The sequence below is a fragment of the Lynx rufus genome, unplaced genomic scaffold, assembly GCF_022079265.1.
Source record: "Lynx rufus isolate CCGP_SWC_20201006 ecotype Redwood Valley unplaced genomic scaffold, mLynRuf1.p SCAF_10, whole genome shotgun sequence".
In the NCBI taxonomy this organism is placed as follows: domain Eukaryota; kingdom Metazoa; phylum Chordata; class Mammalia; order Carnivora; family Felidae; genus Lynx; species Lynx rufus.
The window spans coordinates 18,666,130-18,693,601 of record NW_025814824.1 but is presented as its reverse complement, the minus strand read 5'-3'; the positions used below and the strand labels follow the sequence as shown (position 1 = coordinate 18,693,601).

At 39.9% G+C, this 27,472-nt stretch overlaps 1 protein-coding gene across 3 annotated transcripts in view; it reads right to left on the bottom strand.

Moving 5' to 3' along the window:
• VPS13A (vacuolar protein sorting 13 homolog A) overlaps positions 1 to 9,273 on the bottom strand; it is a 260,584-nt gene extending 251,311 nt beyond the window's left edge. For all 3 annotated transcript variants that reach the window (XM_047102413.1, XM_047102419.1, XM_047102427.1), the window contains exon 1: positions 9,054 to 9,273. In XM_047102413.1, the coding sequence (XP_046958369.1) occupies positions 9,054 to 9,153 (100 nt within the window). In that variant the 5' untranslated portion in view covers positions 9,154 to 9,273. The remainder of the gene's footprint in view (positions 1 to 9,053) is intronic.
• Positions 9,274 to 27,472: the final 18,199 nt, after the last annotated feature.

Genomic DNA, 27,472 nt, shown 5'->3' with positions numbered 1-27,472 from the left:
TGATTTTATGTTGTATTTTACCACATTATTTTTAAGTGGTGGAGATGCAAAAGAAATAGTTTCTCAGGCAAACAAAACCTGATGGCATTTTTTGGCAGACCTCCCTTGCAAGAAATGTTAAAAGTTTTCACAGAGAAGGAAAATATAGGTCACAAACTCAGATCTGTAAGAGCATGAGAAAAGGAATAAAGGTAAAATTAAGCCTTTTATTTTCCTTAATGGGAAACTGTTCAAAATAATAATAGCAACAGTGCACTGGGTAGGTACAGCTTATGGATAAGTGAAATGAATGGCAAAAGCAAATGAGTACAATAATCTTATAAGGTGCCTCCACTAGCTCTGAAGCAATATAGCTTTATTTGATTGGACTTTGATTAGTTTCATTTTTTGTCTGTTTGTTTATTGATTTAAGAGAGAGGAAAGAATCTCAAGCAGTCTCCATGCTATAAGCTTGGGGACAGATGCAGGGCTCAAACTCACGAACCACAAGATCATGTTCTGAGCCAAAATCAAGAGGTGGATGTTTAACTGACTGAGCCACCCAGGTGCTCCAGACTTAGATTAGTTTTAAATGCATATTGCAATCCCAAAGCATCCACTAAAATAGTAATAATCAAATGAAAAATAAATAATAAATTTGGTAAGCCTGTGGTAAATAATAAATTTGGTATAATTAATATATTAGGAGAGGAAAAAAAGGAAATCATAGAAAAGCTTAATTAAAACCAGAAGAGGCAGAAAAAAGAGGGGAAGATTTTAAAAAGCAAAGACATACATACAAGAAATAGAAAAGAGCTACAAATAGACAACCATCAACCCAACTATATCAATAATCACTTTAAATATAAACGGTCTGGGGGCGCCTGGGTGGCGCAGTCGGTTAAGCGTCCGACTTCAGCCAGGTCACGATCTCGCGGTCCGTGAGTTCGAGCCCCGCGTCAGGCTCTGGGCTGATGGCTCAGAGCCTGGAGCCTGTTTCCGACTCTGTGTCTCCCTCTCTCTCTGCCCCTCCCCCGTTCATGCTCTGTCTCTCTCTGTCCCAAAAATAAATAAAAACGTTGAAAAAAAATAAATAAATAAATAACTAGAAATGGTCTGAATATACCAATGAAAAGACAAAACCCGACACAGTGGATAACAAAAACAAAACCTAACAATAAGATATCTGCAAGAAACCCACTCTAGACATAAAGGCATAAACAAATTAAAAGCAAAGAGATCTAATTAAAATTTGTAGAACATTTATTCCAACAATAGCAGAATATTCTTTTCTTTTTAATTTTTTTAATGTTTATAAATTTCTGAGACAGAGACAGAGCATGAGCAGGGAGGGGCAGACAGAGGGGGAGACACAGAATCTGAAGCAGGCTCCAAGTTCTGAGCTGTCAGCACAGAGCCCGAAGCGGGGCTCAAACTCACGGGCCATGAGATCATGACCTGAGCCTAAGTCGGATGCTTAACCAACTGAGCCACCCAGGTGCCCCATATTCTTTTCAAGCTCACACAGAACATTCACCACAATAATCCAAACTCTGGTCCAAAAAAAAAATCTTAACAAATTTAAAGGAATAAAAGTCTTACAAAATTTGCTTTCAGACAACAATGGACTTAAACTAGAAATCAGTCACAAAAAAAAAAAAAAAAAGGTAGAAACTCCCAAAATACCTGCAGATTTGGCAAATACTAATTTAAAATAACACAGAAGTCAAAGAAGTCTCAAAAGAAACTGAAAAGTATCTTGAATCAAATGAAAATACAGCTCTCAAAATTTGACATGCAGCAAAAGGAGGGCTCAGAAATTTACACCACTGAATGCATATATTAGAAAAGAAGAAAGATCTAAAATCAATACTCTGGCTTCCACCTTAGGAATCTAGGAAAAGAAGACCAAATGAAATCCTAAGTAAGCAGAAGAAAAGAAGAATTAGAGCAGAAATCAATGAAATTCAATACGGGGCGCCTGGGTGGCGCAGTCGGTTAAGCTTCTGACTTCAGCCAGGTCACGATCTCGCGGTCCGTGAGTTCGAGCCCCGCGTCAGGCTCTGGGCTGATGGCTCAGAGCCTGGAGCCTGCTTCCGATTCTGTGTCTCCCTCTCTCTCTGCGCCTCCCCCATTCATGCTCTGTCTCTCTCTGTCCCAAAAATAAATAAACGTTGAAAAAAAAAAAATTAAAAAAAAAAAACCTGTAACAATCCCTCAAAAGATATATTCTAGCAAAACTCACACATGATAAAAAAGATACCAAAATAGGCCTGTATCTATTAAAGACATTGATTCAACACTTAATAATCCTTCAAAACTGAAAGCATAACGCCCAGATGGTTTCACTAACTTTCTAAACCAAACATTTAAGGAAAAAATGATACCAAGCCCCAACGAAACCTCCTCTAGCAAACAGAAGCAGAGGGAACACTTCCTAACTCACTTTATGAGTTCAGCATTACCCTAATACCAAAACCAGATAAACACATTACAAGAAAAAAAGCTACAGACCACTATCTCTCATGAACACAGATGCAAAAATCAACAAAGTACCAAATTAAATCCAACAATGTGTAAGAATAATTATATACCAAGACCAGGTGGAATTTATTCCAGGTATGAAAGACTCATTCAACATTCAAAAATCAATTAATATAATCCATTACATCAACAGGCTGAAGAAGAGACACCCTATGATCATATCAATAGAGAAAAACCAGTTTACAAAACCCAACACACATTCTTGGAGGAAAAAAACCACATTCAGCAAGCCAGAAATAGAGGTATAGGTATGTATGGTAGGAAAAAAAAAAAAAATCAGAATATTGGATGCCTCTGGAGATGGCCAAAAAAACTTTTGAGTGTGATGGATATTTCGTCATCTTGATCATGATGACTATTTCCCAAGTGCATACATGTCAAAGTTTACCAAACTGTAGACTTTAAATATGTGCTTTTACTATGTCAGTTATGTTTCAATAAAGCTGTTAATACATAATTTGTGGTACCATCTAGATTACAGGAATATGGATGTAGACTGCAAAATCTTTTAATTCTGTATTTAACACTTTTCATATTAAACGTTCCCTTTCAGCTCTAACATTCTATAAAAGTTTCTCAGAATGTAAAGATAAAAATAGTATTTAATGAATTATAATTGGTAATTACCACTAGATCTCAACAAACATCTGTTCAGCACTCCCAATATATTCCTTTCATAAAAGAATGACTCCTTCATATCAGGAATTGTGCCCTGAATCTTCATCATCCTACAGAGCAAAGAGTATACTGGGGACAGGTAGTAAGTGGCCACTGACCATTAAACTCTGTTATAAAGAGAAAACTGGGAAAGTAACATTTCAAAAATAAAATATCCAAGTTAGTTTTAAAAAAAAAGAAATCAGTTTCTAACGTTACATAACATTATCAGGCATAACAACCACCACCAAAAAAAAAAAAAAAAAAAACCTGCAAAATTTGAGTAAGAAAACAAGAAAGAGTTCTATCGCAAGCCATCTTTATTACTGCTTCTGCCTCTTGAGTTTCTAATACATTTGCCCTCAAAGTGCTTTTTTTTTTTTTAACGTTTATTTATTTTTGAGACAGAGAGCGACACAGCATGAACGGGGGAGGGTCAGAGAGAGAGGGAGACACAGAATCTGAAACAGGCTCCAGGCTCTGAGCGGTCAGCACAGAGCCCGACGCGAGGCTCGAACTCATGGACTGCGAGATCATGACCCCAGCCAAAGTGGGACGTTTAACCGACTGAGCCACACAGGCGCCCTAAAGTGCTCTTAAAATGCACCTAGTTGTACATGACAATCCCATGACGTTTAAAAAAAAACAAAACAAAACAAAAAAGAAAAAGATTTCGGTGTCCTACTCCAGATAAAAGAATTATTAAGTCTGGAAAGCAGTTCAGAAATCTGTATGTCTAAGGAACACATATGGCTGATTCTGATGCAGCCTAGCTCTTGAAGGAAACACGAAATGCCAGCTTAGAAAAGGTGGGAGATGGGGCGCCTGGGTGGCTCAGTCGGTTGAGCATCCGACTTCGGCTCAGGTCATCATCTCACCGGCTCGTGAGTTCGAGCCCCGCGTCGGGCTCTGTGCTGACGATTCAGAGCCTGGACCCTGCTTCCGATTCTGTGTCTCCCTCTCTCTCTGCCCCTAACCCACTAGCATTCTGTCTCTGTCTCTCTCAAAAATAAATAACCATTTTAAAAAATGTTTTTTAAAAAGAGAAAAAAAAAGAAATGGTGGGAGATTAACGTCAGATCGATCAATGAAGTACTACCACCTACCTAAGTAAATGACATACAAAACGGTGGAGGATTGATAGCGGCGCATAAAAAGTACTTTATCAACATCAAAATTCATCAGGAGGGTGAGATAAAGCTCAATTCCTCTTTCTCCTTCATAAAACAGATGCTTCCAGCACTCAGTCTGCTTCCTGTAGGGCCCAGTATAGTAGCACTATTCTGCTACATTATAATTAAATACGTTTTTGGAAACTCTTCATTCATGTATAACCAAGTTTCTAAGGAAAAACGGATTCTCATTTCCAAAAAAAATTACCTCAGAAACATTTTCAAAGCACTACCCATTATTAGGTTTGAAATCATCCATCTAATTCCTGAACACTAACACTATTAATATGCTAAGAGTGCAATTAGCTGGATTATTACACACACCCAGCAAAAGCATACATTTAAAACCAAACGTCCTTCTGACATTAGACCATAAAATATTAACTCCATAACCTTAACAATTTTCCTATGCATCTAGTTTCTATTATTGAAATTTTCAAATAACTTTTTAAAAGTTTATTAAAATTACTGCTTTTTAAATTCTCAAAGGAGGGAGGAGCGCCTGGGTGGCTCAGTCAGGCTCTGCGGTGACAACTCAGAGCCTGCTTCAGATTCTGTGTCTCCATCTCTCTGCTCCTCTCCCTTTCGTGCTCTCTCTCAAAAATAAACATTACAAACAATTTAAATAAATAATCAATCAATCAATCCTTGGAGAATTTAACAAAAAGCTCTTAAAGTTTCACTAGGGCACCTGGGTAGCTCAGACAGTTGAGCACCGGACTCTTGATGTGAGGTCCGGTCATGAACCTGGAACCATGCCCTGCATCACCCTCTGAACTGTGCATGAAGCCTGCTTAAGATTCTGATTCTGTCTACCAAGGCGCCTTGGCATTTCAGTAGGTTAAGCAACCAACTTGGTCTCAAGGCATGATCTCAGTTTGTGGGTCTGAGCCCTACATGATCAGATCCTGTATCTCCCTCTCTCTGCCCCTTCCCTGCTCATACTCTATCTCTCAAAAAATAAACATTAAAAAAAAAAAAAGGATTCTGCCTCTCTCCCCATTTGCATGAGTTCCCTAAAAAATAAAATAAAGCTCTGCTTATCAAAATATAACCAACTTCTATATATAAAACACTGATATGTTGTTTTAAAATTTTTGTTAACACCAAAGTTAGAAGAATCACACTACCTGATTTCATGACTATTAGCTAGAGTTATCAAGACAAGAGTGGTATTGGTCAAAGGATGGACACACATATTATTCAAACAGATGACAATGCAAAAATAAACCCACGCAATATAAAGTCTAATTTTTTTTTTTACAAAAGTGCAAAAATAATTCTATGAAGAAAGGATTTTTTTCAGCAGATGGTACAATTGAATATTTGCATCCACATGCCAACAAATGAATGTCAACCTTCAACCTTGACAACTTTTACAAAAATGGATCCGAAATCTAAACATAAAATATAAAATTATAAATCTTGTATAAGAAAACATAGGAGAAAATCTTTGTGATTTCAGGGAAGGCTAAGATTTCATAGATACATCAAAAGCATGACTCATGAAAAGTTTTTGAAGTGGACTTGATAAAATTTTAAAACTTTTGCTTTGCAAAAGACAGACTTGGAAGAGACTGGGAGAATACATTTTCAGATTTTCTTTCTGACAAAAGATTCATATATGTAACATGTAAAGAACTCTCAACAGTTAACAATAAGAAAATACTTTGAAAAAGAGTTCAACAGTACTATAAAAAGTCTGAGTTACCATATGACTCAGCAATTCCAGTCCTAGGCATATACTTGAGAAAATTTAGAACATATGCCCACAAAAAAACTTGCACATGAAGGTTCACAGCATTACTCATAAAAACCAAAAAGAATAATTTATATGTCTATCAACTGATCAATGAATAAACAAAATGTGATATACCCATATAATGGAATATTATTCAGTCATAAAAAGAAATAAAATGATACATCCTACAAGATGACGCTTGAAAATATAAAGTTATGTGAAAAAGGCCAGAAACAAAAAGCCATGTATGTTGCAGGATTACATGTAAGTGAAATGTCCAGAATTGGTGACTCCATAGAAAACATAAAGGAAATCAGAAGTTGCTGGAGTTGAGGTCGGGAAGTTCAGGACAGAATTTGAGAGTGATTGCTAATGGGCATGAGGCTTATTTTGGGGGTGTTGAAAAAGTTCTGGAATTAGTGTCGACAGTGGCACAATTTTGTGGCTATACTAAAAAACACTCAACTGTACATCTTAAAAGTGTAAATTTAAGATGAAAAGTAAAGCATAGGAAATGCAGTTAATAATACTGTAATAATGGAAGCACCTGGCTAGCTCATTCGGTAGAGCATGTGACTCTTCATCTGAGGGTCATGAGTTCCAGCCCCATGTTGGGCATGGAGCCTACTTAAAAAAATAAAAATAAAAAATAAAACCAAATAATACTTTAATAATATGGAAAGGTGACAGATGGTAACACTTATCATGGTGAGCATTACATAACCTTTAGAATTGTTGAATCACTGTTGTATACCTAAAACCAATTTAACATTGTGTGTCAGCTACATTAACAACATTTTTTAAATGGCATTTTAAAATACCATTTTTAAAATGCCACTTTAATGGGTACAGTGAATCTCAATAAAAAAAGAAAAAAAGCCAATTGAAAAGGAGCCAAAGATTTGAACACTTCACCAATGAAACTACACAGACAGCAAAGAACATCAGAAGATGCTCAACAACTTTAATCACTAGATATGCAAATTAAAACCACCATACTTCAGCACTATATACCTAGTAAAATGGCTAAAAAAAAGTTTCTGAAATGTCAATGCTAAGTGCTAGTGAGGGTGTAAAGTAACTAAGCGATGAGCAGTCAGTGCTACACTACACTGCTGGTGAGATTGCAAAATGGCACAGGCACTTTGAAAAGCAGCTTAGTTTCATGTAAATTAAATATTAACTTACCATAAAGGCCTCACAATTGCGCTCTTCGGTACTAACCCAAGGGAAATAAAAATTTATGTTCACACAAAAACCCGTACACGCATGTTTATTAGCAGCTCTATTCCTAATGGCTAAAAAGGGAAACCAGCAAACATAAACATTTGCAACACATTCCTACAATCAACTACTGCTCAAAAATACAGGAATGAAATACTGGTGCATGCAACACACGGATGGCCCTCTCAAATTCATTTTGTGTAAAAAGTGGAAGGAGTGAAATTCACTAAAAACAGAAGACCCCAAAAGCTATTTACCACATAATTCCATTTCTATGGCACTCAGGCAAAGACAAAACTGTAGGGATGGAAACAGATCAGTGGCTGCCAGGAGAAATGGAGGCTGGGAAGGGTGGACTAAAAAGGGGCAGCAGGGGGAACTTCGGTGTCCTGATGGAACTTTTTGGTATCACGATTGTGGGGCAGAACTTTAACATCGCGAGTCAATTTTACCGCACCTAAATTTTAAACAAATTCATCCATAAATCACACTCGACACACACCTCCACAAACCTCTACGGGAACCCTCCACTACGATTCAAAACACACCACAAAATGTTTGCAAGGCTTCCCTTCTGAAGTGGGTGAAGGCAGATCGTATGATTTTTACTCGGCAAATGAGAAGAACAAAATCAACACTCTTCACGTCTCCGATACTACCCGCAGATGCCGAGCTAGCGCTCACGTCCCTTCTCCGCGGAGGCTGGCTCTACCCGTGGTACCAGATACCAACAGCCCTAACAAGGCTCTCGCCACCAAAATAATTACCTACTCACACTCTTTCATAAAGGAGAAAACTCAAGATAAACGAGTCTTAGAAGGAGGCTGAAAGTGTGTGCATATTAGCGATTAAACTAAAAAAAAAAAAAAAAAAAAAAAACCAGCCCTAACTTTGGCCCAAGAGATTCACTTGCTACGGAAAAGCAATCTAACTTACAACGGATGTTTAAAAAGGGGATAATACAAAAACAGATGGCAGCAGTAAAAATGAGGCTCCAAATAAGGCAGCGCACCAGAGTAAGTGGATACAGAGTAAGGCTTCTGTCCTCCTCCTAACTCCCGGGTCAGGCTGTGAACTGGAAACACCTGACCAACCATTTGAGTTAATCGTGCCCAGGAGTTTCGCTTTCTGTTACCGGCAGGAGCCAAGCCAGCAACCGGGAATGCAGGTGGGGTGGCCAGGAACCGGGGCCGAGAAGACACCGCGGGTTAGCCACACGCCCGAGCTGGGGAAGGAAGAGGGCGTCTTCGGTCGCAGCGCCTTGCTTGCACGTGCGAGACAACGTGCGACACTCCGTGCGCTCTCCCGAGCCTTCGCCATAACCCGCGGGGGTACAAAATGACAGGGATGGGAACAAGCCCCCCGGGCGTCTTGTGACCCCCCCCCCCTCCACACCCCCACGACCCGCGCAGCTGAAGCTAGACGGCGCGGGGCGACGGGCAGAAAAGGGCGCCTGGGAGCAATCGGTCTCCCGCACCCTCGGAATCCACCGCGGGCCCCCTCAACCGCCCGGCTCGGAAAAGGGGGACGTTACAGCCCGCACCCCGACCCCAACCCCCTCCTGCCAGAATACAAACAACTTGCGGGCAGAGGCCCTGGAACCACCGCCTGGCTTTACGTAATTTAACCCCGAGGAGGGCGGCGGCAGGTGGTGGTGCCGAGCGAGGGGCCAGAGGCTCCGAAAACCAAAGGCCGGGAGGAAAACGAGATTGAGGGGGCGGCGGCGGTCTCGTTACCTCCCCAGATGCCCAGAGTGAGCTGGGACGTGTCCAGGTTCACCACATAGTCCCCCAAGAACCGGTTCAACACATCCACGACCACCGACTCGAACACCATTTTCCTCAGCCGCGGTGGACACGGCAGCCGCCCACCGCACTCCTTCGTCCAGCGCCTGGCCGCCCGAGACCGCTCGGTTCACCGGCTCCCGGGCGGCTCCCACTAGAGCTGCCCCACTGCCGGACGCACAGCCCCGCCGCGAGCCCTGCGAGGGGCGGAGGCGGCTGCTCGCTCCGCGCGTGCGCAGAGCGGACTCCAGGGCGGGGGCGGAGCGCGGCGCCGACCCGGGCACGCCTGCTAGAGAAGAGCAAGGGCGGCTGCGCGACCGCTTCTCTGACGCCTGCCGTTTCCTTGCAGAACCCGCCTCCTTTTACACGTTGGCCCCGCCTCTTCCCCGTCGCCTGGCAACAGGATGAGCGGAGGCAGCTGCCAGTTTGTTCCCGACCCCGCCCTCGCCGGTCGACCCCCGGGGCCGGCCCAGCGGCGGGGGGCGGGGTGGGGCGCGGCGGTTACACCTAGCAGGGAACGCCCCTCTCCTTACAGTGGAGACGACCCCACTCGCGGACCGGTAGGACCTGCACCTAACCAAGGTGTGGGCAGATTCCAGCACTCTCGCGGTCAGGCTGGAGGCGTCGTAAGGGAAGGTCCCAAGGAGCTCTCCCACATTATTACAGGTTCCTGCGTCCGGCCAGCCTGTGTCTGGACGCGTGTAACTGCCCCGCCCCCTGCTCGGAGGGCAAGGCCACGACGCTCTTAGGGTGACTTAACATCCCTTGCTGCAAATAGTGCCAGTGAAGAGTAAACTCGGTGCTGGAATGCCACGCCCCCCCTTCCCTGCATCTGACTTGGCACTCTTTTTTTTGGTCAAGTTATTTACAGGGAGCCTCCTTTCATCACCTAGAGTCCTTTGGGATTCAGAGTCAACCAGTTCAGAAACTGCGGAGAGCCCTCTAAGAAATACTGTGAGACCTAGACTCACCCCTTGAGCCTTACCGAATGACCCTAACTAAATAAAAAATGAGGACTCTTCTTTCATCCCCATCCCACCCCCATTTGGTCTTTTATAAGAAATACAGTCAAATGCCTGAGGTCACAGAGACGCCTGATGTGAAGTTTGGAGAACTATAATCACCACCCTCCTAAGGGGTTAAGATGTAGGAGTGAACTTGGAACTTTTTCTCTTTGCATCCTGAACATGAAAGGGAAACCTCGCTAAAGTGGACTAGCAACGCTAAGAGAGGCTAGGGAGCCTTAGCACTCAATGTCAATTACAGGAAGAATTCTCAATTATAAGCCTAACAGAAGAACCTCAACAGGAAAGAATCATCAATTACAGGCCCCCAACCAGGGAAGAGGGACGTTGCATCTCCTGCAAGAAATCAACTACCCCTCAGCTGATAAGGGGTATTTTATCATCACCCTGAACTCTTCTTGTTCAAACCGGAAGTCATAAGATAATGCCCCCTGGGGGCGCCTGGGTGGCGCAGTCGGTTAAGCGTCCGACTTCAGCCAGGTCACGATCTCGCGGTCCGTGAGTTCGAGCCCCGCGTCAGGCTCTGGGCTGATGGCTCAGAGCCTGGAGCCCGTTTCCGATTCTGTGACTCCCTCTCTCTCTGCCCCTCCCCCGTTCATGCTCTGTCTCTCTCTGTCCCAAAAATAAATAAACGTTGAAAAAAAAAAATTAAAAAAAAAAAAAAAAAAAAGATAATGCCCCCTGGCTTTTGTTTGTGGTCTTGCCTAGGGTTTTGGTTTTGAGGTAGCTTGCTTGTCCCATTTGCAATCCTCTACTGTTCCCAAATAAACCCATCTTTTGCTGGTAAAATAACTGGCAATTTTTAAGGGTAACAGTTTCACAAATAAATAATGCCTCTGACGACTTTCACTTAATTCCTGTACCATTTTAGTAACTTTTTGTACATAGTCACCCAATTTTTTTTAAGGTTAAGGTTTGCCTTTGCAAGTAGAATGCCTGGCAAAAAAAAAAAAAAACTGTAAAATCTTATTTTACATGAGTTCATAAATTATTTTCAGATAATTTCATATTTGAAGGGTCTTTATTATATAGTCACCAATTGAATCTCTTAATCTTAACAATAATGAAGCAAAGATATTAGGGATTGATCCAAGGTGATGTAACTAATGTTCTGCAGGAACAGAGCTGGAACCTGGCATTTGTGACTGACTCTGCTCTGCCACCCCACCTGATCCCCTTGCATTTGACTAACAACATTGGAAATATACCTCAGAATACTTGTATAAGTAAACTTGTAAGGAAGGAAACTGATAAGAGGCCTAAATGCCCAGAAAAGGGAAAAGCCATAATGAGGTATTTTGCTACTGTAGCATTATTTAGAGGAAGCCAGATAGACAGTAGCTACAAATTCTGCTATTAAATCTAGCACCATAAATTTAAAGCACAGGAACTCCAGAACTCTGTCCAAAAATACATCTTAAATAGCTTGCAAACACTTCATGCTATAATCCAGGAAACACTTCTATAATCCAGGAAAAGCCTGTGGAATTGGATGAAGGGGGAGTGTGCTGCTGAAAATTTGGAACTATAAGCATTTCATTGCCAAAGAGAGCAATGAAAGAAATTCTGCCCAGAAAGTGTTAGAAACATGTAAGAAGATGCATAGTGTAACTCAAGTCTTATCTAGTGTTAGGTGCTGTATCATGAACATGCATTTCCTAATTACTAAAAGGTACATTTTGCAGTCAGACCTCTTGTTCCTTAATCCATTTGAGGAAGCTTATGAGCAAAAATACAGTAATGTCATCATGTAAAAGATAAGTACACTCACTAAATCATTAAACCAAATATCTGCTGGACCTTGAAAAATAAGTCCAGGGGCACCTGGGTGGCTCAGTCGGTTAAGCGTCCGACTTCAGCCAGGTCACGATCTCCCGGTCCGGGAGTTCGAGCCCCGCGTCGGGCTCTGGGCTGATGGCTCGGAGCCTGGAGCCTGTTTCCGATTCTGTGTCTCCCTCTCTCTCTGCCCCTCCCCCATTCATGCTCTGTCTCTCTCTGTCCCAAAAATAAATAAACGTTGAAAAAAAAATTTAAAAAAAAAAGAAAAAAAAAAAGAAAAATAAGTCCAACGACTACCAAAAAAAAAAAAAAATGTTCCAAGTTTCAAATTTGGAAATAGTGTAAAGTGTTTTTCTTCTCCAGATCATAATTAAAATGCTATACTTCATTGTTTGATCATATTTAAAAAAATTTTTTTGAGTGAACCCTAACTGCAATATCATCCAACTTTACAATAAATCCCTAACTTTGCAAGTAGGATTTGCTCTTTTATGCTTAATTTACATGCCACAGCTTTCCATCTTTGAAGTTTGGCATGCTGGTAGTTATCTTGGACATTTTTTCCTTGTCATTAATTCCTCTGTCCACAAGTAAATATCATTTGTGTACTGTTTGTCCTGACCTCATTCCCCAAGCAAGGTTAGCATTGCGGTAGCATGCTAGATGGCCAGATAACAAAGCCATTGAAGCAGACTACATTCCCAAACACATTCTATTCCTGGAAGAACAGTTCTACAAGATGGTCATTTCACAGGAAAGCTTTTACGGAGTTAGCCTCAAAAAGCCCTGAGCTCCCACCTCAGATAATTGTTTAAAAATTATAAACAATTTTGGGTGCCTAGGTGGCTCAGTCAAGCTGTGCTGACAGCTCAGAGCCTGGAGCCTGCTTCGGATTCTGTGTCTCCCTCTCTCTCTCTGCCTCTCCTCTGCTCATTCTCTGTCTTTCAAATATGAATAAATTTTTTTAAAAAAAATTTAAAAAATTACAATTAAAAATTATTTCAGCTTATGTCTTCCAAAGCCTTAAAAAAAAAAAAAGAAAACAGAAATTTGTTGGAAAGGAGATATAAGTAAAAGGTTGAGAAATTTACAAGAGCCTTACTCAGGCAGTGTAGCTAAAAATGTAAATCAATACAATCTTTCTAAAAGGCAGTTTATAGGGACACCTGGGTGGCTCAGTCGGTTAAGCATCCGACTTCAGCTCAGGTCACGATCTTGCGGTCCGTGGGTTCGAGCCCCGCGTCGGCTCTGGGCTGATGACTCAGAGCCTGGAGCCTGCTTCCGATTCTGTGTCTCCCTCTCTCTCTGCCCCTCCCCCGTTCATGCTCTGTCTCTCTCTGTCTCAAAAATAAATAAACGTTAAAAAAAATTAAAAGGCAGTTTATAAACATCTACAAACTGATATATACATATTTTTGCTACATATGTATATTCATATGTACATATTCACATATGTAAATACATATATATGACTTTTGACTCAACAGTCCCGCTTCTAGCGATTTACTCTAAGAAAACAAAAATTTAAAAAGCTGTCCCCACAAGAACATTCATTAAAGCATTATTTATAACAGCCAAAAGTTAGAAGAAGCTAAATATCAATAAGGAAGCTGGTTAAATGCACATGCACATGTGTACACACACACATACACACACACATACAGACACATGTGCACACACACACACAATGGGTTACTATGCAGGCTTTAAAAATGATAAGGCACATCTGTGGAACTCAATAATATATGCTTGTAAGAAACAAGATACAGAGTAGCATCATACCAATAATATAAATTATAATCATATTTTAAGTGTGCAGAGAATATATGTATATAAATACACACATACATACACACACACACACACAGAAAGAAATGTATAAGTATGCCCACCGACTGTTAACAGTGATTATCTTTAGATGGTGAGACTTTGGTCGTGTGTATTGTCTCTGTTCTTTCAAGGTCTTTTTTTCCAGGGAGCATGGATTTTTTTTTCCCCAAAACAAAAAAAAGCTATTAATATTGTAAGATTACTACAAATGAAGTATAATAAGACTTTTCTTACCATGCTAATTGAAATGTTTTTAGTCTAAAGCAAATCAGCTTTGGAGATTGTGAAGCATGGAAACTGAATTTCATTACATTCAACTGTATGTCATACACTTGGAACATTAAAAAAGAAGATGTAAACTTAATTTGATCCTCTAAACTGGTGGAGAGAGATGTATCAGAAATGGTATTATATTGTCTATTCTTTTATAATTCTTTGGGAAAATTGCTCTCCCAAAATTAGAGCCAACTGAAGTTTGTGAGCAAGTTCTCAACCCTGGTGGCAAATTGATATAAAGATTCATGTAAACTTTCAAAAGGCTGCCAAAACACATGAATCTACATAAATATGGCAAATAAGCTCATTAAAATATGTTCAATATTATCAGCTATTGGGGCAATGAAAATGAAAAACATAGATGATATATATTACTATACATCAACCAGAATGGTAAAAAAAAAAAAAAATGCAACACCAAATGCTGGTGAGGATGTGGAAAAAAAATGAATATATGTGCATTAGTTATGGGAATGTGAAATGGTATAGCTGTGCTCTGGACAATTTCTAAAACAAAACTAAACTAAATACGCACCTACCGCATGAACCAGCAATTGTATTTCCAGACATTTATCCTAGATTTTTGCTCACACAAAATCTTGTACAAGAATGTTCATAGCACTTTAATTCATAATAGGCAAAAATCAGAAACGACTCAAAAGCCTTTCAACAAATGAATGGAAACAGACTGTATGTAGTATATCCGCACTGTGGAATACCACTCAGCAACAAAAAGGAATGCACTACCGATGCTATAAACAATCTGGATAAATCTCAGGGCATTATGCTGATTCCATTTACAAAATATTCTTGAAAGGACAAAATTATAGAGATAGAAAGCAGATTAGCAGTTGCCAAAGGTTAGTATGGGATGGAGGGACAGGTGTGGCTACAAATGGTTTCCAGGGAGGAGCCCTGTGTTTACGGAGCACTTATGTATCTTGATTGTGTCAGTGGTCAAATAAAATTGCATAAAACTACATACACACACACACACACACACACACACACACACACACAAATTAGAGCATAGAGCACAGGTGAAATGTGAATAAGCTCTCTGGACCTCTCAGTCTCAAATAGCCACTAGTCACGCCATCTCATAGTCACCTTGGGATCTTCATGTCGTTCATCATTCTCCGAAATAATCCTCCTCATAAGGGATTTAAAGGTTCTGTCTCCAAGGCACCTGGATGGTTCAGTTGGTTAAACATCCAACTTCGGCTCAGGTCATGATCTCACAGCTTGTGAGTTCGAGCCCCACGTCGGGGTTTGTGCTGACAGTTCAAAGCCTGGAGCCCACTTCGGATTCTGTGTCTCTGTCTCTCTCTACCCCTCCCCCATTCGTGCTCTGCTCTATCTCTCTCTCAAAAAAAAAAAAATAAACATTAAAAAAATAATAAAGATTCTGTCTCCCCCATCACTGCCACTTCTAGAACAGGAAGCTAATGTGTCTAGTTCACTGATGTATCCCTAGTACCAAACGAGTGCTTGGTACACATACGTTTTTTATTTTGTTTCTCTTTTTGCTTTTTAGAGAGAGAGAGAAAGCATACGCAAGAAGGGCAGAGGGAGAGAGAGAATCTTGCTCAATCCCACGACCCTGGGGTCATCATCTGAGTTGAAATCGAGAGTGGATGCTCAACCAACTGAGTCACCCAGGCACCCCCATACAGGTTTTTAATACATGTTTGTTGAAAGAATGAACAAATATTGGATATGAAGTCACGCCCAACTCTCACAACATTGAACATACCGCCAGAGAAGTAGATTAATACCCCCAAAAGCGTCTCAAGGAGAGACTATTCAGACGGTTAAAAACAAACAAAAAACAAAGGCTGTGACTGTGAATGAAGATGCAGCCCCAGGAGAAGAGGCACGGGAACCTAGGCTTGCCCCCCTGCCCCCCCCCCCCCACTGCTGTGCTTTGACAGGCAGATGCAGAGAGAGAAAGATGAGGCATGTGGAAGGCAAGACTCGAGACCCAGGATTAAGTTCCCATTGGCAGGGCTGAGGTGAATCCAGCGAGGACAACCTAATCTCAAAAGAGTATCCAGAAGAATCCTTTAAAAACTGTGTCACTTCTGGGGCACCTGGGTGGCTCAGTCAGTTAAGCATATGACTCTTGATTTCGGCTCAAGTCACGATCTCACAGTTTCTGAGTTCTAGCCCTGCATCAGGCTCTGTAGTGACAGCGTGGAGCCTGCTTGGGATTCTCTTCTCTTCCTCTTTCTCTCTGCCCCTTGCCTGCTCATGTGAACACACTTGTGCTCTCACTCTCTCTCTCTGTCTCTCAACATAAATAAACTTTAAACAAAACAAAAGCCTGTGTCATTTCGTGCTCCAAAGCTGCTAAAGTAATGCTCACATCATCATGGGAATGGCACAGCCCTCACAACGCCAGATAAGGCCCTACACAATTGGCCTGACACTCCACCCTACCCTTATCTGGAATGCACCTTCCTCTTGTATTTGCACAACTCTTGTCTTTGCTCTCCAGCCATTTTCTCAACCCTTCCCTGAACAGCCTGGTTAACATTGATACCTACCCCCACCCCTCAGCACTCTTCTGTTACCTTCCTTGCTTTATCTTTCCTCCGAGCACTTACCACCTGACACGCTATGCGTTTTTCACTTATTTATTTTTTGTCTATCTCTCCCCACTGTAATGCATGTAATACAACGTAAGCTACTCGAGGAGAAATTATTATTAGCGTTTTGCTCATTGTTCTCTCCTCTGTGCCTAGAACAAGGCAGGCGCTCACATATTCGTGGAAGGCAAGCGAGACATACCTGCCAAGTATTGAATTATTGCCCGTCGGCTCCAAACCCACCCTTCTATTTTGGGCTCTGGCGATGGGCGGACTCTGCGAGCCGCGCTCAGCTTCGGCAGCTGGCTCCTGGCGGGGCTCTGCCAAGAGGGGGCGCTGGAGGGGCTAGAGGAGGAAGGACCGACCCGCTCCGTCTTGTTTGTTACCTATAGAGTTGCCGCTCTGCTTCCTTTCCTTCGGATCCTCGCCCCCGCGACCCTCCTTCGCGCGGACGGCAGCTCTTCCTTACAGCCTCTGAATCTGACTTGCATTTTCTCTCTCTTGCACAATCAGCACCATCTCAGCATCTCAGACACACCGGAACCGACCTCGCGGTTCCCCCTCCGATGCCTGCTCCTCCTGTCTGGAGCCGCGCAGCCCGGCGGATCCCGCCTTAGAGCCTCCGGTTCTATGTTTCCTTGTGTGTCCCTTTGCTCACTCAGCCCGCTTGGGGTTATGTCCGCTTCCTCCAGTAACTACGGCGGGGATGTGTTAAAGATCCTTTTTCATTTTTTTTTTTTTTTTTTTTTACAGTAACTGATTTTGTACCTTGTTCATAGCGCTGTGTATGTTCTTTTTCTGTGGGGAACAGAGTCAGGACCTGCAGCTGAGTCCCTGCCGGCGGAGATGTTTGGCTGAGAGAGGGAGGCAGTATCATTAAAAGGAGTACAGGCAAATTGCGGGTGAGCAGGGAAGCCAGAGAGAGTATTAAGTGTCTGGATTGGCAACAACTGCCAGACCGTAAATAGTAATGAATTCAAGGATCAAGGGCTCGGATAATTTAGAACAGGTCAGCACACCCCAGTGTGAGGTGGGTCAAGAAAAGGGGGGCAGAAGGTAGGCTACCCATGTGAAGTGCTGGGGTCTGTCCTTAATAGTCTTATGTATGGCACAGGGGCAGTGAGGGGTAAGGTGGCTCAGACAAGCTGAATCCACTGATACCACTCCCCTCCCGTATTTAGTAAGTCCAGCCTCCCCACTCCTGAGCCAAACTTAATTCAGACAGTATTTGAAAGACCTCCCAGATATGAACTCTCTGCCCATCTAGACTTCTGAATGTTGACTGTTTCTGTTTTGTTGCTTCTGTGAACCCTCCCCCAGAGCCTGGGCCACTTCAGTGTAGGATCCTAAGGCCAGACCCTGTCACTCTGCCTCGCCTACCCTACCCAACCTATGTGTTAACGCAAGTGATCTGAAACATGCAGATAGGAGCCACTGACCAGAATGGAGTGGGGAAGTCCAGAGTTAGAAGCCAGTTATGGATCTCAACTAGGTCACAGCAATTTAAATGAATGGAAAGGCATAAATGAAATGGAGGTCATAAAGGTAGAATTCATGAGCCCTGGAAACTGATTAACTATGGTGGATGAGGTATATAAAATAATTCTAAGATCGTGTCATTCATAGTAACTGGGATGTGAAAGCAAGGTGTTGGTTTTATAGAAGATGATGAGGAGTTCAGTTTTTGGTTGGTTCTGTGAGAGCTAAAGTCCAGGGTAAAATATCCAGGATACAGTGTTGTTTGTCTAGTGATAGTTAGAAATGAAGAAACGAGGTCCCAGTGAAAGTCCAGGACAAGATATGGACACTTGAGACCTCCCTACACAGAAACAATTATCTTCCGTGTGTGGATGCCACTTAGAAGGAAAGGAATGTAGACACAGAAAAGCAGACCAAGGATTGAAGAGTGAAGGAACATTCGCATTTAGGGAAAAGCTAAACGGATATGAGACAGGAAGCCTAGGAAAGAAGCCGGTGTACCTGGAGTAAGATGACACAGAAATCCAAGAAGGATGTATAGGATATACATCCAAGAAGGATATGTCTACAATATCAAAATTGTATACATGTTAAGAAAGATAAATACTGAGGAAACACAACCAAATTGAGCTATTAACTAGTACTTGAGAGGTCTTTTGATTTACCTACCAAGAGATGTCTAACCAAAGTCATTAGAAAAGTAAATTTTAATAACAAAAGGGTTACTAGCAAATTTGAACCTTATGTTTACCAGTTGGATGCTTAATTTAGAAAATTAAGTTCAGTCAACACCTATCAAGTGCTCAAATGCACATAGCTCCTTCAATATTAAAACAGTGATTTATTTTCAATGAGGGTTCATTAGTCAACGCAATACATGTCCACATTATTCTTTGTATTTGCAATATTTAAGCTCTTCTTGTTCATGTATATGCTTTTATCATCATAATATAGCATCATTCCTGATAAGAATCTAAACTGATCTATAAATAAACCAAACAGTCCCCTCCACATATCATATTTTCTGACTGCTTTAATCAGAGTTTGTCTCTGCAATTTTTTTTTAACAACTACTTGCCTGGAAGTATGCTAACCTCTAAGTACATATTTAACAACTGTTTACAAAAATATTTTCTAAGTTTATGTACTTCTATAAGTCTTGGCAAGATGTTCTATTACCAACACCATAGGCATGTATGTGGGGTTCTGAGAAAACAAATTTCTTGCTCCTTAGTCTGCATGCATATCCACATACAGACATGTGATGTAGCAGTTATAGTATGCTCCAGAAATTTAATAATAATATTGTCCATGTCATGTAATGATAGCTTATGTACTTTTTATATATATGCATACATATAATTCACATTATATATATATATCTATAATTCACAGTATATATGTATAATTCACATTATATATGTATAATTCTATATACGTATTTCATATGTAGTGTCACAGATGGAGCTTATGTGCTTCATATATATGCATACATATAATCCACAGTATATATGTATAATTCACATTATGTATGTATAGTTACATATATATATATATATCACATGTCTTATCACAAATGGAGCATTAGATTTTTAATAACAGCTACAGGGGCGCCTGGGTGGCGCAGTCGGTTAAGCGTCCGACTTCAGCCAGGTCACGATCTCGCGGTCCGTGAGTTCGAGCCCCGCGTCAGGCTCTGGGCTGATGGCTCGGAGCCTGGAGCCTGTTTCCGATTCTGTGTCTCCCTCTCTCTCTGCCCCTCCCCCGTTCATGCTCTGTCTCTCTCTGTCCCCAAAAAAATAAATAAACGTTGGAAAAAAAAAATAAAAAATAAATGCTAATAACAGCTACAAAAAATACTGTTGGCACTTTTGAGCCTCATGTATACCAGAAGTGTTTTTATTTAAAATATTTTGTTTAATTCAACAATTACTTATTAAATAAAACCTGATAATGTCTAAAGTTTTCCAATGTTCACATTTTACAACACCTTAATTTCCAAAGAGCACTTCGTAATATTTCCAGAATCTCTTCCTTGAAAGTAATCATGGTATCTTTCTACTACTAATAAAAGTAGTCTCCATCAATTAGTTATCACATTTATACTGTTCTTTTTTTAAAAAAAAATTTTTTTTTCAACGTTTATTTATTTTTGAGACAGAGAGAGACAGAGCATGAACAGGGGAGGGGCAGAGAGAAAGGGAGACACGGAATCTGAAACAGGGTGCAGGCTCTGAGTGGTCAGCACAGAGCCCGACGCGGGGCTCTAACTCACAGGCCGCGAGATCATGACCTGAGCCAAAGTCAGACGCTTAACCGACCAAGCCACCCAGGCGCCCCTACTGTTCTTAGATTATACACTGTGCTCATTATATCCAAGGAAATTGAGTCAGATGCACTAACTTGGTTTCACTAGTGTTAAATTAGCTGAGTCAAGAGTCAGCTACCCATTCAAACTTTAGTTTTCCCTTAAAGGAAGTTAAAAGAGCACCATCTAGTGGAATTTTTGACGTAAGATCCTTCCAAATTGTCTCAAATTCAGTCCATTTTTAAATACAAATTTCCTTTTAAATAATAATGATTATAAATCAACTCATATATTTTCTAAAATAAATCCTAAACACATTTTCAACTAACCTTAAGATTAAAAATCAAAATCAACAATTCATTTATGACATTTTAACCACATATTTTAACTACTGAATCAGTTTTTCTCTCATTTAAGTATTACTGCATACTTACCTTTCTTTTTATGCAGATTTTATTTGCTTTTTATTTTTAATTAATTTTATCAGTTTCTTATTTTTCATGCAGCTTTATATCTTTTTAGAGGAGACATAATTGACTGCAATTTTATGTTACTGAATACAAATTTGGCTTTGTTTTTTTACTACTTGTTAGTGGATCAATTCCTAAACACAGATAATGTCATTCTATTCACTGGCAATTCACTGGCATCCTGGAGCCTGCTAAAGATTCTGTGTCCCCCTCTCTCTCTCAAAAATAAATAAACGTTAAAAATTTTTAAATAAAGATTTAGATATAGAATTCCAACTTATCTGTTACTGGCTATGCCCAATACAGACTATTTGACTTTTTCCTAGTTGCATGAAATTCATCAATACATTTGATCTAAAAAAATAAACATGGTGACTGCTTTAGCTTGGGATACTGATTTCATCACCAGACCAGAGGTCCTGTGAACAATATGGGTAGCAAATGAAGTTTGTGTGTCTTTTCAATCCTGGAAACACATAAAACAAATGCATAAAAGTGGTCATGCAACCATATGGGCTGATGGGGATACAACTTCATAGTTTCCAGTTGAGTTCTCTTTTCACATTTATTTCCTAATTCTATTATTTTTCTATTTTGTTCCTTTTAAGTCTCTGTTTATCAAATCTCCTAAATAATTGCTTTTCACATTAAGGTCTCTCTTCAAATACCACCTCATCAAAGAGGCTTTCCTTGACAATCCTACCAGAAATAGCAACATTGGGGCACCTGGGTGGCTCAGTTAAGCCACTGACTCTTGATTTTGGCTCAGGTCATGATCTCATGGTTTATGAGTTCAAGCCCCGCATCAGGCTCAGTGCTGACAGTGCGGAGCCTGCATGAGATTCTCTCTCTCCTTCTCTCTCTGCCCCTCCCACATGAGTGTGTTCTCTCTCTCTCTCTATCAAAATTAAATAGATAAAAGAAAAAAAATAGCACCATCCCTCTGCCCCACCTCCATTCTGTGATGTTATTTCTATGACCTGCTTTCTTACAGTACTTACCTTACCTTTCATAATAAATATTTGTTTATTTTCTGTCTCTCTCTAATAGTTTCAACATCGGCTCCATTATTTTACCCATCTCTGTAGCTTGTTATTTAACTCTGTAGGACTCTGCCATTTGACTTCACATTCGGTTGTGTGACTTGCGTAAGCCAGTGAGATATTAGCAGATGTGAAGTGAGCAGAGCTAGACAAACACCTGCTCAGTTGGGCTACCTGTCTCCCTCGTGGAAACGAGAACACATCTGGACTGAGCTAGTAGAGGATGAACAATACCTAGGGCAGTGACGCGTCACCAGGCTTGACAGAGTTGCCCCAACTGGCCTAGTTAAGCTGCCTCTCAGCCTTGTGTTTTGGAAACGCTAACAATAGTGATCGTTTTTTAAGTCACTGCATTCGGGGATGGTTTGTTATATAGCAATAACTAATTCATACATCCTCCCTAGAAAGTCCCTGGGTGCAGGGAACTTCTATGTTTTCTTTATTGCTACATCCCTACCACCCAGCACTGTGCCTGGCAAGTTACATAAATGAACCGGGGGAGGGTAGTTGGACCATATATTATTACAGCTTAAGTAATAGCTTTTATGATGGTCTATCTTTATATAGGGATAGATTCAATAACCTAGAGAGAAATGGGTAGACTACTTATCCAACAAGCAATTCTCAAAAAAATTTTTTTTCTTGGTTAAACTTTTGATAATAATAAGGAGTAGCGACTTCAAGGTTATGTATCTTACCAAGTGTTTTCTTTTTTTAAGTAACTTCTACCCACAATGTGGGGCTCAAACTTACAACCTCGAGATTAAGAGTCACTTGATCTCTACTCTACTGACTGGGCTAACCAGGCATCCCTCTTACCAAGTATTTTAAGTGTAACTATTTTAAGCGCACAGTATAATGCTATAATAATGAACTCTAATGAAATGGTGTTGTGAATGACTTCCTTTTATGATCATTGAGTAGCCTAACAAAGAAATGTAAAAAATCCATTTCACCCCCACATAGAAATGGGCACAGGGTATACCTTCTGATCAAAGGATCATCTTGAACTAGATTTAAAATGAAAATGAATGGGTAAGCAAGTTACCAAAGTTCTGTGGTATGGCTACAATAATTTTAGCCTGAAAAAAATTTTTTTAAAGTATTACCAAACTTCACTCAAGCTTTTCTTTAACAATGTCATAAAATACTCATTGAATGTCTAATTTTAAGAATTTTTACTCCCTAATGTAAGTTAAAGAAAATGTATTGCCTTATGTTATAAAATTATTAGCTCCAAGCCAGAGTTTTATCAACCTGAATCTAACATTAATGTTAACATTTGGGCTGGATATTGTAGGAGATTTCCTGGGCACTGTAGGGTATTTAGCAGCATGCCTGGCCCCTACCCAATGTCTTAACACATTGCCATATGTCCCATTAAGAGCAAAATCAACCCCATTTGAAAACCACTTCTCTAAGTTAATAATTGTTGGTGCAATAACTAATATAAATTATGTTTTGTTTTTAAATGATTTTTTAAAGTTTATTTATTTTGAGAGAGAGAGAGAGCACATAAGTGGAGGAGGGGCAGAGCCCAACGTAGGGCTCCATCTCACGAACCATGAGATCATGACCTGGGCCGAGATCAAGAGTCAGATGCTTAACCGACTGGGCCCCCAGGTGCCCCTGTTTTTAAGTGATTTTTAAAACCCTTTTATCTTGAGAAAGTTGTAGTTCACGTGCAGTTATAAGGAAGAATACACAGAATCCTGAAATAATTCAAAGAATTCCCCCCAATGTAGCGTCTGGGACACTACATCTTCCTACACATCTTGAACCACTAGTTTGTCTTCCGTTTTTATAATCTTGTCATTTTTGGAACGTTATATAAATGGGGTAATACAGTATAAAATCTTTTGTGGTTGGCTCTTTTCACTCAGCATAATTCTCTAGAAATTCATCCATGTTGCTGCATGTACCCATACTTTGTTCTTCTTTATTATTAAGTAGTATTCCATGGTATGGATGCACCACAGTTTGTTAACCACTCCTACATTTAAGGATATCTAGGTTGTTTCCCGCTTTTTTTGCTATTATGAATAAAGTTGCTATAAACTCTCATGTACAGGTTTTTGTGTGAACATAAAATTTTTCATTTCTCTGGGACAAATGCACAGAAATGCAGTCACTGGGTTGTGTGGTAGTCTCATGTTCAGTTTTATGAGAAACTGTTGAACTGTTTTCCACAGCGGCTGTCCAGTTGCTTCAACCCCTTTGTTAAAAAGCCTATCTTTCCTCCACTGAATAGCTTTGGCACTTCTGCAAACAGCATTTGCACATATTTGTGTGGGTCTGTTTCTGGGTTTTCTGTTCAATACATTTTAAAAGAATACATCAAAATCAAAATTGCACCAATATGATAAATGCCCAGCATCCAATAAAAAATTACCAAGCATGCAAAAATACCAGAAAAATGTCAGTGTCAAAAAAGAAATTACCTCGAGTAGCCAGATACACCAGTTAGTCTCATAATGTACCTGAGCATATGTGATTTGAATTACAACTCTTTATGCCTCTGTCTATAAAATGTAACTGTAAAATGGGGATAATAATAGTACCTATCTCATAGAGTTGTATTGAGGACTAACTGACTTACTATATAAAGCACTTGGCAGAGTGCTTAACACCTAGGAAGCTTTATGAAAACAGTTGTTTTTATTGTTATCATTACAATAAACTATTTTATGATTACAATAAACTATCACTTCTGAGAAAAAAATAAATTCTGTTTTATTGCTCTGATGCCAGAAACACTACAATGAATATAAAAGATATTTAAAATTTTTTTAATGTTTATTTCTGAGAAAGAGTGCATGTGAACAGGGGAGGGGCAGAGACAGAGGGGGACAGAGGATCCAAAGCAGCCTCTGTGCTGACAGCAGAGAGCCCGTTGTGGGGCTCGAACTCATGAACCATGAGCTCATGGCCTTAGCTGAAGTCAGCTGCTTAACTGACTCAGCCACCCAGACACCCCAAAGATATTTTTAAACTTCTATAGGGACAATAGCTGTGGGTTGTGAAGGAATACAGAGCCAAAAACATTTCAAAAAAAGCTTAAAGAACCCATTAATAGAATAAGTAGAAGTAGTAGAAGTTATATCTGTCAATTACACCATAGGAAAATACAAGGGGAAAAATCAAGTGATCAATATATCAAAGAAAATTATTACTTTTTTAAAGTTTATTTATTTATTTATTTATTTTGGTGGGGAGGAGCAGAGACAGAGAATCTCAAGCAGGTTCTTCACTGCCAGTGGGGAGTCCTGATGCAGGGCTTGAGCTCGAGAGATATGAACTGAGCCAAAATCAAAAGCCAGAAGCCTAACCAACTGAGCTACCCAGGTGCCCCAAAGAAAATTAGTACTTTTTAGAGAATAAAACAGTAAAGCATACTAAGCCAAAATATAAAGTAGGATAGGAAAACTAAAAATAAAATATCAGTCATTATACTAAATATGAGTGGGTTAATTCCTCTCTTGTTAGACTCAGACTGGGTCAAAGAACTACATATATATATATGTATATATATGTATATGTATATATGTGTACATATATGTGTATATATATGTATATATATGTATATGTATATATACGTACATATATATGTATATATATGTATATATATGTACATGTATATATATGTACATATATATGTATATATATGTATATGTATATATATGTACATATATATGTATATATATGTATATGTATATATGTGTACACATATATGTATATATATGTATATGTATATATATGTACATATATATATAATTGTAAGATATGCCTCTAAAAGAAAAACACAGAAAGATTGCTATTAAAAATAAATACATTTAAAATAAGAAAATTCAGCACGATAAATTCAAGATGTTAATATCAATGTAAAATAAATTAGGGCTCAGGTCAAAAAGGATAGGAGAAAGAGAAATGTTTACACTGATTAAAAACTACAATATACAAAGAAGATATAACAATTATATCATTTTAGGTACCAAACCACATAGAATCATAATACATAAACTATTTGAGATATAGAAGAAGCTGACATTTCCATAAATAGAGTGGGAATTTTTTTTTATATATGAAATTTATTGACAAATTGGTTTCCATACAACATAGAGTGGGAATTTTTAAAGAAATTTTAACATTGATTTATTATTGAGAGAGAGAGACAGAGCATGAGCATGGGAGGGGCAGAGAGAGAGGGAGACACAGAATCTAAAGCAGGCTCCAGGCTCTGAGCCATCAGCACGGAGCCTGACGTGGGGCTCAAACCCACAAACTGCGAGATCATGACCTGAGTGGAAGTCGGAGGGGAGGCTTAACCGACTGAGCCACCCAGGCGCCCCCAGAGTGGGAATTTTTAACACACTTCTCTCAGGAGTAAAGATTCAGGAGATTTATATCAAAACTGACAAAATTGATTATGTATGTCTGTATACAGACATATATGTAGGTGAATAATATAATCTTGGTATGTTGGAAGATTCTCCAAGCATGATACTGAAGCCAATATTCCAAGGAAATTTAAAGACAAGTGGTAAAGTGAGGAAAGAATTTTCAAAGTCATGATGTTAAAATTTAAGGTACTCTTATAAATTTATTTTTATTTATTTTTTTAATGTTTATTTATTTTTGAAGGATAGAAAGAGTGCGAGCAGGGGGAGAGGCAGAGAGAGAGGGAGACACACAAACCCAAGCCGGCTCCAGGCTCTGATCCGTCAGCATAGAGCCTGACTGGGGACTTGAACTTATGAGCCATGAGATCATGACCTAAGCCAAAGTTGGATGCGTTACCGACTGAGCCAGGCACCCCTAGTCTTATAAATTTAAAAGAACTCTTGAATAGAAAAGTATGCAAGTGATTGAGATAGACAATCCATGAAAGAAGAGATATAAATGCTTAATAAATATATGAGAAGATGTTCAATTTTCAGGTAACAAAATAAATATAAATAAAAAAAAGAAAACACTTCTCACCTATAGAAATTGACAAACACTTAAATAATATTAAATAGTAGCCAGCATTTTGAAGGAAATGGTGAATGAACAACCTCAACATCAGTGATAGTAATAGAAATTGTTATAATCTTATTGTACAGCCATTTGACAATATACATCAAAAGTCTTTAGATTGTGCATAATATAGGCCACCTGGGTGGCTCAGTTGAGCATCTGACTTCTACTCAGGTCGTGATCTCATGGTTCATGAGTTCCAGCCCCACATTGGGCTCGCTGCTGTCAGTGCAGAGTCCGTTTAGGATCCTCTGTGCCCCCCTCTCTGTCCCTCCCCTGGTCATGCTCTCTCTCAAAAATGGATAAGCATTTTTATTTTATTTTATTTTATTTTATTTTATTTTGAGAGAAAGAGGGTGCAAGTGGTGAGGGGTGGAGAGAGAGACAGAGAATCCCACAAGAGGCAGAAAGAGAGAAGCGGGGCTCACGCGAGGCTCGTGTTTTACCCGAAGCAGTGCTCTTGCTCACCCAAAGTGGGGCTCAAACTCACAGACTGTGAGATCATGATCTGAGCCAAAGTCAGATGCTTAACGACTAAACCACCCACGGGCTCA